The following is an 11314-nucleotide window of genomic DNA, read 5'->3' on the forward strand; positions in this document are numbered from 1 at the left end:
TTTTGCGGACACGCGTGCCAGCCAAGCCATGCTGCATCAATCTGAACAAGCGGTAATTAGGAGGCGTAAATGTCTGGTGAGTATGCTGGTTGTGGCAGAACTTCGCTTTCGAACTACGACAGTGTATCCTGGATAACTCTTCCAACTTGCGAGTGACCAAAAAAATTGCAGTTTTAGTCATTTCGTCTCGCCATTTATGAACCGTTAAACCGAAAACCGACAATTGGGGTACGATGGAGCATCTAAACGTGCTTGGTTTGGGATTCGGCAGCATATTTCTTCGAATAAGTAACAAAAGTAATGAATTTGAAAGAAGAAGGATTTTGATTGCTCCACAATTGGGCGTCGGCGCACCACGAATAAATCGATCATATTCAATGGAAAACGGTTATTTTATGTAGCAAAAGGTCAAAACCATCGAATTTCCCATTTCTTCATCATTTTTATCTGCAAAAGTCGCCGATCAAAATTTTTGCAAACACCTAATATACGGCAGATATCTTTTCTATCGTGTCATTTTTTTTCCATTTCGAGTTACAAATCAAACGAACGGAAATTCTTTTATATATGTTTAATTGTCGGCATTACTGTTAAAACGATAAACAACTTCTTTTCATAATTCTAACATACCTGTAAAAGATTTAATGTTCTTCGGCCATGCGATCGTTAAGGTTTGCTTCTTCTTTTTTTTTTTTTCTGGCAAAATAGATTTTTATTTTCTTGATGTACAAAATTATGCTTTGTGCAATCGTGCATACAAAGTTTATATAGGTATAGGCAGATAAAACTTTTTTTGTATATAAAAAACAAAAAAAACAAAAAAAAAACAAAAAAAAGTTCACTTTATAATGAATGAAAACCTAACTAAACGATAAATAAATAAATTTATAATGCAAACAAAATACTTTTAAACTTAAAGAAATGCAAATTTGGGGCAAAAGGATATACAAACTAAAATGCATTATGGTTTATGAAAAACTGTTATCATATATGAAGAAACTCTGCGGATTGTATAAGATGAGAGTTCGCTAAGCATTTCTTGTTAAAACAATAATTGCATCCAAAGACAATTCAGATTGTCTCCACATGCCAGATTTTTGTATTACAATCTTGACCAGTAGATATTACAGTATTATTGTCCAACCATACGAGACGTGTAATCTGAGATTGAGGATGAGCATCTGAAACAGAGAGAATGAAAAACACATAATAATATGACATTAAGAAGAAGACTAGAAACAAATTATATTTCATCTGGATTGAAGAAAAGCTTTTGATAAGCTCCATTCGTTTTTTCTGATTTTCCACTGGACGGACTAGGTTATGTCGATTACCGTAATCCACATTTGTTGATATTACAAATGGGAAAATTTGGTAATACCCCTTCCCCCAGATTAGTCCATGATCTATACAAATGAGAATGATTTTCAGAATTTTAGATTTTGTTTATTTCATAAATGTTTGTAAACGGAATCAGGTCGATTATGGTGAAACGTCTTTTGCGGAAATAAAATCCCTGTTGTACCGCTTGCCTTTTAGCTTTTGCATTGCTTTAAATTTTTCACACTACATAGGTTATTAAATCGTTGCAAACTAACCAATAAAATGTATTATCTACTTTAGGCATTTCTTCATCTTTTTCTTATTTTAAAGCATTTCTTTTGTTCAAAACGTTTAAGGAACTTAATTATTCTCCGGAGATGAATACAAATATGAGTAAAGTAAGATAATAGCAGTAAAAGAAAAATCTATTCTTGAAGACTTACTTTTGATAATGGTGTGCTTTGAGGGATTGTTAACCGACCATATAATAATGTTAGTGTCCAATGAACCGCTGGCAACTAATAAAGAATTGGGTGACCAGGCCACTGTATTAACACGAGCATTATGGAAGCCCCATTCTTTGTTGTGAGCCATCTAAAAATAAAAGTTTTTGTAATAATTTCTATAATAAAGAAATCTATGGTGACTTGTAGTTTACGTACCTTATATTCTTCCACATTATATAATACTACTTTACGGTGAGCGTCACAAGCCACCAAATACTTATTATCAGGCGAATACGAGCAATCGGTTACGGCGCCCAAGTGCTCGAGTTCGATTTTTGGTTCTAAGATGGAGTTTTTCAAGCTGTATATATGTAACTTTTGATCATCACCACCAACGGCTATATCTAATGTCTCTGCATTAGCCGAGATCGAAGTGGCCTCGTATTTTATAGGCAGTGAGAAGATTTTTTTCTGATCCTGTACCAAAGTGAGCTCCTTGACACAAGCCAAAGCAATTATATCTTCATTGCGGAAAATGGATAAACCGCGTGGCTGACAATTTAATTTGACCACATAGTCGGTGTAAGCATTCGATTCGACACTGAATTGACGTAAACTATCATCAATGCCACACGTGTAGACAAAATCGCCCCATGCTGCAATACCGTTCATCTAGAATAGATTGCTCATTGTTGTCTCGATAACGTATTATGATGATTTAGGATATTTACCTGATTACCGTGCCCAATACCTGAGACTCGGTCATTAACTCCACTACCCGAATTCCAACTGATCACGATACCGTCATGACTACCAGTGTAAATAGTACTGCGATCATCGCTAAGACCCAACACGGTTATAGGTTTATTATGACCTTTAATAACACGTGATGGTTTTGAAGCATCGTTAATGTTTAGATACGTCATATGACCCGATAAAGATACTGTAAGTAAATGTTCGCCTTGCCATAAACACGAAACTTGTTGATCATCTACATTAGAACCCATGACAAATTCTGTTAATAGCTCTCGAGTTTCCACATCCCATAAACGACAAGTTTTATCACCCGAACAGGTAAGTAATTGAGTACCATCAGATTTCCAGGCGACTGCATATACTCCGCCCTTATGAGCCGGATTACCGAATTCGCCGACTAAATCCGATGTAGTACCGTCATAGAGGAAGACTTTGCCATCGAATCCAGCCGAGGCGAAATATTTACCATCGGGTGAATAGCGTACAGCCTGAACAAAACGTGAATGATCCTGTTTGGTCATTTTGAACTTGAAAGGTGGTCCCTCAAACACTCCTATAGTGTTGTCTTCGCTGCCTAAAAGGAAATTTTTTTGATTTAAAAATAATTACCTTTGAAATTAATTTTTTTTTTAAATATATTATTTATACCCGTTACTATGCGAAACGGTCGAGCAGGACGAAAATCACAAGAATTTATAGATTTAGATTGGCCACTGATTTCACCTACCGAAGTACCAGTTTCCGCCATAAATACATGTCCAAATCTCTCGCGACCCTCACCCGCTACTACTATACGTTGACTATCCTGAGACCAAGATATGTCCTTAATCGGACCAGCAATTGGTTGAAATTCATTTTTCAATAGATGCTCTTTATTAACTGTGTCCCAAATACGTATTTTACCCGATTGATCTTAAAAAAACAAGAATAAGAAGAGGAAAAAAGTGTAAGTGCGTTTATTTTCTTCACACTTCGTTAAGTTCAGCCAAAGCTATGTAGTATATGATATTATGATGTATGTATATATAAATAAGTAATAGCTATGGTTATGGTAAATGTGAAAATCATTTTTTGACTTTTCCTTCAACGTAAGAAGTTTAATTGACTTTCATAAAAAATAAGGCCAAATTTGCCATTTTTTCTACATTTTATTAGCAAAAATGTTTTATAATAATATCTTCAAATTTTACAAAACGTAATGAGCTACTAATTTTCAAAAATAAATTCATACTTGCATGATTTTCCATTTCAATTATCACAAAATTTGATTTAACCACTCACATCTTCTGCAATGAGTTTCACTCAACGAGACTCATTCAATAATAGGATGAGTAAAAAGTTTGTGGCGCTCCTTTTAATAGATAGCCTTGAAGTCATTTAACTTTAGCAATACCAAGTCTATCAAGCTTTGCGATACTGCGTGCGACAGGCGACGATCAGACAGACAATGAGGCATTTCTGAATTCATTTGGAAGCAGTAACTGAACCAAAATTCTGGAAAAACTTGTTATATTTGGTATATTTGTTTATTAGTTTGATGAAAACGATAAAGCTTCGCAGACTTGACACGTTGTGCTTGTGGTGAAGCTTAATCAAAGCCAGCAACACGCAAATAATTTTTTCATTTCTGTTCTGCAAATTTCGATGTTTGAGAAACATGGCGCTCTGGTATACAAATTGTTGATAAGATGATCGGGGCGGATCATCTTATGACAGAAAACAAGTTTCGAACGATTTGCTCGGTATTCAGTAATTGATGCCACATAAGGTAATGTTTCGTATTTATCCGTATTGAAAAGGCCCTGTGCAACATGAACTGCTCTGAATAACTAACGCAATTAAAGTGCGAAAACGAGGTAAAGCATCCAGGATTAACCAATACGAAAAGCATTGTGCACCTTTTGATCATCATTTGTTTTGACCTCCGCGAGTCTCTCTTTTAATAGTGTAATGTTGACTCTAACTCTAAGTCTTGTCAAAATTATTTGGCTCAAGAAACAACTCAAAAACCAGAGGTTATTGATTAAGACTACGCGTTTTCGATTTAATAAACCTCACTTTAAATATAACAGAAATGTTGGGAACGCCACGAACATTTTTCTGCACGCAATACTACACAGATTATTACTTACTGCATGACTGGCCATAAAGAGCGTACGTGCAGAGTTCTCGTATTCCGCAGCGAAAATACAAAAATTTCTACCGCTATTTAGATTAGTTGAGAACGAAATTTTGAAATTTTCCCTCACGCGTTCTACTTCATGCACGCATTGTGATGCGTTTTTGGATTTTCGAAAATATAAAAATCCGAATGATATTGAAAATGTTGGAAGTCACGTGTAGATGATGGGTTTTAGGTGAATACCTCCTCAAAACGTGATAATAAAACATACGCTAAAGTTAGTGCATGAAGGAAATCACGCATAGATTCGATTGATTCCGCTCTTATCCTTCTAGCATTGACTCATCTGCGTTATTTACTATTTATTTATTCATTATCATCACATTTTTTTTAAGATATGGAACCAGTGAAGCATTGACCGAATTAAAACTTTCTTATTAATATATATACAACCATTATATAAACACTAGATCTTGCCGTCAGAGATAATAAAAATTTCTTAGTAATTACAGCAAAACATATCCGTTATTTTTTATGTGTGTATGTATGTACGCATTATGTGTTCTTTGAAAATATAATATTAAATTTTTAAGTATATAAAAATGAAATGCTTTTCTTCGTATTTAATAAGCACTTACTTACCTCCAGATGCAATATAGAAACCACTTGGCGAATATTTGGCTACATTGACGGCACATGAATGTTCTGTATAAACATCAGCGATAGCAGGATTCTAAAGATGACCAAGTCATACAAGAAAACACATAACACAATGGATGGAAGAGAATGTAGGAAACAAAAAGCAAAAAGGGAAAATTTCTTATTTTTTTTTTTTTCACTCAGTCTGTTTCATGTAAAAATTAACTCAAAAGACTTGCCCTGAGTTTCATCACAAAGTCTTAAAAATTTGATTACAAGGAATGCGCTTATGACCATGGTCTTTATTACTTCAGAGTCAAAGTGTAACTTCCTTCAAACGGCAGCCTCAAAAATCTATGGATTTAAAACGAATCCTATTAAACTATAGTTTGGGTAAAAGATGGAACATAATTGAGTTGTACGCGGTAGAAGAAGAGTCTATGATTCATGTTTAATGTATATTGACGATATGAAAAATTAGAAACGTGGGCGCAACATCATGGCCATGACTAAACACAAAATTTGTATAGAAAAGTCTTTCTTTTTAGAAAACGTAACGCAAATGTTGGACAATATTTTATGATGTAGTTAAAAATAAAACTTATGAACTCAAATAATTGTGAAATATATCAAATGACGCTGACGTCCGTGGCTGTTTCTTTTAATGAGAATCAAAATCTAATTGGGTCTCTGATCTGATTGATCAATGGATTTTACATAAGTTAATGTAAACACACCTCGATATTTCTAATGATTACTGAATTGCCGTTAGTATAGAGGAAGTTTTTGCCCTTAGGATCCGATCCCAAAACGATGGGTTGGCCACGCTGAGTACGAGGTAAAGTTGCATATGTGAATTCTGTAAAAGAAAAGATAAAAATTGACAGAACTTCATTAATAAGAATCAAAAATAAATAAAAACACCAACAATGTACATGAAAACAAAAATAATTATTGCTCCCGTGATTATTAGAATATAATTTCAATGTAAAACACATTTAGGGTGCGGTTAGTTAAATGAAAGAAAGGGGAGGGTATTTCGAGACTAGAACGATACACTTAAAAACTTCAATGAAAGCAAGAATGAAGAAGACTAATGCCGGTTTTTTTTTTTTTCTTTTTTGATAATGTATGAATAGTAAATACTGAGAATGACCATATATGGTAATTGTTGCAGACAATTTTTTTTTTTTTTTTTCGTTGTGTCCAAAGAAAAATTGCTTTCATATTATGACTAATATTATAGATAATTTTAAACACACATAGCACTGTCTCTAATCGAATTAGTGCATAAAAATAACTTTTTCGCAGGCATAGAAAAAAATGGCAACTAGTATCGCACTTACTATGCTCATAGAGTGGCGGCTGTTGTTGTTGGGCCATGCTTTTTTCTGTTTAATTTGTTTTTTTTTTCTCGTTATTTAATAAAGTAAAGAAAGTATTTTAGAAAACACTTAAAAATTATGTAAAAATATATGTATATATATAAATATATATATATAAATATATATAAGTATATATATGTGCTCTTTCAAATTATACTTTCTATAAAATAAAAAAAACTATATATTCACTTTAACGTCTAGCCACAAACTGCGTGTACAAAGTTATCATTTAATTTTTCTGCTTAAAAATGAGAATTCGGTGAATAAACTGAGCTGCCAAAGTAAGTGTAATATTTTATTTATAGGGAAAACGTTTGGCAAAATTATTTCTCATAACATTTACTTTGGCATTAAATATAAAAGATTTTATATACAATTTCGAAAAAACTAAACAATCATTTTTTTGTTACAAGAACAACTATTTATAAGAACATTTTTTTATTTTAGACCGTTATGTAAATTATCAGTATCCAATACCTAAAAAGTAAAATGTTTTGTTAGATCTGTTTATTGAAAAACGAAAAATTTCGTTAACACAATTCATTACATGTTAAGAATTGTAGGAAAGCCCTGCGAATGTGATTTCAATAATGAGCGAAATTTTAAATTGACAGTATTTAATTGATCATGAAAATATTATGTCGGGACAACTTCTTTTTGGTAGAATCATTTACTAAAGGTGAACTCACATAGAAAAAAAAGAAATGAATGAATTAACCTGACAAAGAAGAGTTACTTTAAACTGGGTGAATTATGAATATATAATTGTTTTAAAGACCTTGTAAACGCCGATCTTCATTATTCTAAGAATATTTGTATTTGCTATCTATATCACTGACACCACGAAGTAAGTTCTATTAAAATTCTAAACAATTCCATTAATTATAAATATGTATGCCGCTGCTAAAATTTTCCATATAATTCCCTAGATTTATTGAGAGGTCTATATTGAACGAAACGGATAGGTAGTGTGTATAACGATTGTGAGTTGAATATGTAAAGAATCACAGTCCATTTGCGAGCATTTAAATGCTTTCATTATAAAAAAATACTTACACAAGTGCGTGAGAAAACTCTATATTTGCTTGAATTAGGCGGCCGGTTTGAATGTTATATAATAAGTCTGTATGACGAATCAACAATTTATACGGTTAAGCGCAAACACAGTCGTACACAGCTTGAATGAGCCGCTGAAGCAAAATCATATGGCTATTGGTTGTTTAGTATAATTTTTACTATTATTTCGCTCAACTTTTAATTTTTTTTAGCTTTTAATTTAATTTTTTCTTCTTTAAAGTTATTTTTTATAGCATATAAAACTATATGATTTTTTTTACTCTTTATAAACACATCAGTGTGTGTGTTGTGTTTTGATTTGAAAAAACCTCGCAGGCACATATTATAAGTTTGTCAAAAAATTGCGTTCACGCACTACGTACTACAAATACAATTTTACCTTGACAGTTCGTGAGGCGCGCATAACGCAAGCATTGTGGGTGCGCCTTATTCCTACGGTACTTTGGAATTTTGCATTGTGGTACAGACATATTTGTTTAAAAATGTTCCCGAAACTCTGGTGTGTCTGAAAAAGAGATATTAAGCGCTAAACCTAAATTCCATTTGCATCGTACATTGCTGCAATGATGCATTGCACTAGAATGTTTTTGTTTCTAAAATGTACAAATATATAGAGACAAAATTTAATTTTTTCTTTTATCAACTATTTGTATGATGCACGATGCAGAGGCAATGAGCAGATCGTTATTCAATAGCTTCTGCTTTTATTTTTACGATTCGCCACCGTTCTACTTCTTGTAAATTCACTTTTTTTATTCTTCATTTCAATAAACAAAATGCTTATTTATTTTTACATTAATTTTTTTAGTCTTACCCAACATATATCGGTTGTCTCCGTTTAACTATATTGGCTTATTCTTACCTCTCAACACGTATTTGCTTTGTTCACACTTACGTTAATCTCCTTATTCTTACATCTTAACCGATAGATGAATGGGGCTTTTTTGTGTGTGCTGCCTGAAAAGTTTGACACGTATGTAAAGTTTTGGTATGGGGAGAACTAAATATTTGTCTTGCCTTCTCTTCTTGCTGATTGGTTACTTCGAATTATAGTATCGTGATAAACTAAAGGATATCTGAAATTATCTGTAGTAAGTTAAAATTATGTTATTCAACTAATGCAACTTTTTGATTACCATTATGATGCACATACTCTATGTTTATGTTGCTCTCTTTAAAGTCTTCCTCTTTTTCATTGATGTTATTAATAAAACAGCTGTTTGTTTTGCTTGCATTGTGAAGTACTTATTTTATTCAACTGCTTAATATAAAATATTACAGAATTTGAAGAAAATGCTAGAACCTGCTCATATTAAATATGCTAATCCTCTCTATGGTCAATTAATAGTTGGACCACCTGGTAGCGGGAAAACTACATATTGCCATCATGCATTCAAATTTTACAAGGAATTGGGACGCCGAATAGGCATTGTTAATCTTGATCCTGCTAACGAAAATATGGAATATAAAGCAGAGATTGACATAATGGAGCTTATTACCGTACAGGACGTAATGGATAGTATGCATTTGGGACCAAATGGCGCTTTAATGTATTGTGCAGAATTTCTAGAAGAACATACAGAAGATTGGTTATTGCCTTTATTGAATAAAGCTAAATGCAATTATTTTTTATTCGATTGCCCCGGACAAATAGAATTATATACTCATCATGCCTCCATGTCTCATATATTTGAACGTTTACAAAGAGATGGTTATCATTTGGTAACGGTTAATCTAATTGATTCCCATTATTGTTCAGAGCCATCGAAGTTTGTCTCTACACTTTTAATGGCTTTAAATATGATGTTACGCATGGGTTTACCGCATGTTAATGTCTTGTCAAAAGCCGATTTGCTTAAGCGGCATGAGCATAAATTAAAATTTAGTTTAGATTTCTACACTGACGTTTTGGATTTAAACTATCTTTTAGAAGCTTTGGATGATTCACCTTCGCTAAGAAAGTATAAAAAACTGAACGCAGCTATTTGCTCTATGGTTGAAGATTATTCATTGGTATCGTTTCAACTTTTGAATGTTCGGAGCACTGAAAGCTTGTTACGTCTACGCAATCACATAGATAAAGCTAATGGTTACATTTATAAAGCCGGCGAAGAGCAATCAGTGAATACATTATTGGCTTGTGCAGTGAACGCAGAAACCGAAGTAACAAGGCAAAATAAAGACATTGAACCTTATATGTAAGAAATAAAATGAAAAACGCACCTAAAAATGCTTTTGAATGAAGAAATCAATTGCAGAAGGGGAAATTGTATTTCGTTATCGCTCAACTGTTTACCATTTACCATCATTTTTATTCAATCAACATGTATCTATTAGGAAAAGGAAATTTAGATGGATGCAAGGATGTGCACAGGGTAATAGGTATTTGAACGTCAAGAATTCCTACTTGAGTTTCCATTTTCGTTGTTTGAATTTACTTTAACGATAATGAAAAGAACACATTTTTGTCAATATAAATCCGCTTAGCATGTGTACTCGACTCTATACGAACTCTCACTTAAATGCATTTGGTGGATACATGCAACAATAAAACCTATACTATTATTGAATAACAAAAGAAAGAAGAGTTGAGTGCAGCCTTCTGTACCATCTATTACAACATGATACATTATATGTTAAGGATTTGCATATGAGGATAAGATTATTATAACTTGTTTACTTAGAAAAACGGATGGAAGATTTAATAGATCGTTCCGTCTTAATCGGTCGACTGAATGCGCATGATAAACATCAACCACTACTATTTGGATTTTTTAATTGAGTCTGCAACAATTCCGTAAAAAAATAAATCGAGTTTGATAGAAATAGATGCATACATAGCATCGGTAGATAGAAAACTAGAGAATAGAAAAACTTTGAATGTAGAGAGTTAAAGATCTTTTCGTTTAAATAAAAATGTCGAAAAATTTTCTAGAATATTTTACATTTATTGGGTTGAAATGAATCTAAACTGACTTGCCCGGTAGTCTAGTCTGTCGAATGCAGCGCGAATGATCGTTTGTTGGCACGTTCTTCAATGTAATTATCCGTTAAGGATTCGTTATTTGCTAAATTATACGGGTAAAGTTATTGACAGTGGCGGAAATAAATACGTGTCATAATATCAAAGTCGACTAAGCCGCTCTTAATTGCGGTGAGAGCAGAAGAGATATTTCTGATTGTTGTCGCTGTTTTATAAACTAATTTAAAGCAACTATTTTAAAGCCACAGATTAAACCACACAAGAAATGTTAGCCATTTAAATCAATAAGATGAAAAATATACATCCAATGAAAATCCATCTAATCGCTTCATTTATTTCATTTATACCTTTACAGCGTGGCATTTCGTTAATGTTAAACCAATCGTTGTAAGGGGGTGTTGAGGAATGTCGAGCAAAAAAAAAATTGTACTTATATGATAAAATTGAAACTTTTTTTTTTTTGCTATTATTCTTAAGAAAAAAAAAAAAAAAAAAATATTTAATAAAATTAAAAATAACATTAAAAGTGTTCAAGTCTTCGATGATTAAGAATTTAGTTCAAGCTCAATGTGTATGTATTTTT

The 11314-nt window shown here is 32.7% G+C and overlaps 2 protein-coding genes across 4 annotated transcripts; one reads left to right on the forward strand and one right to left on the reverse strand.

Moving 5' to 3' along the window:
• Positions 1–885: 885 nt before the first annotated feature.
• LOC119631986 (actin-interacting protein 1) lies at positions 886–8233 on the reverse strand. 3 transcript variants are annotated; one of them, XM_038024643.1, is made up of 8 exons: positions 8128–8233; positions 6024–6145; positions 5290–5380; positions 3174–3437; positions 2501–3099; positions 1986–2441; positions 1767–1917; positions 886–1181 (listed from the first exon to the last, which is right to left on the reverse strand). In XM_038024643.1, the coding sequence occupies exons 1-8, from the start codon at positions 8216–8218 to the stop codon at positions 1072–1074; spliced, it is 1884 nt and encodes a 627-aa protein (XP_037880571.1). In that variant the 5' UTR covers positions 8219–8233; the 3' UTR covers positions 886–1071. The 3 variants fall into 3 exon arrangements, with proteins under 3 accessions (XP_037880571.1, XP_037880573.1, XP_037880574.1); XM_038024645.1 differs by lacking the exon at positions 8128–8233 and adding an exon at positions 6633–6737 and having other exon boundaries at positions 887–1181; XM_038024646.1 differs by lacking the exons at positions 6024–6145; positions 8128–8233 and adding an exon at positions 5526–5626 and having other exon boundaries at positions 889–1181.
• Positions 8234–8761: 528 nt separating this feature from the next.
• LOC119645033 (GPN-loop GTPase 2) lies at positions 8762–10328 on the forward strand. The gene is made up of 2 exons (XM_038044827.1): positions 8762–8839; positions 9030–10328. The coding sequence occupies exon 2, from the start codon at positions 9042–9044 to the stop codon at positions 9948–9950; it is 909 nt and encodes a 302-aa protein (XP_037900755.1). The 5' UTR covers positions 8762–8839; positions 9030–9041; the 3' UTR covers positions 9951–10328.
• The last annotated feature ends 986 nt before the right edge of the window (positions 10329–11314 follow it).

Source organism: Glossina fuscipes, unplaced genomic scaffold (assembly GCF_014805625.2).
Source record: "Glossina fuscipes isolate IAEA_lab_2018 unplaced genomic scaffold, Yale_Gfus_2 1, whole genome shotgun sequence".
Lineage (NCBI taxonomy): Eukaryota > Metazoa > Arthropoda > Insecta > Diptera > Glossinidae > Glossina > Glossina fuscipes.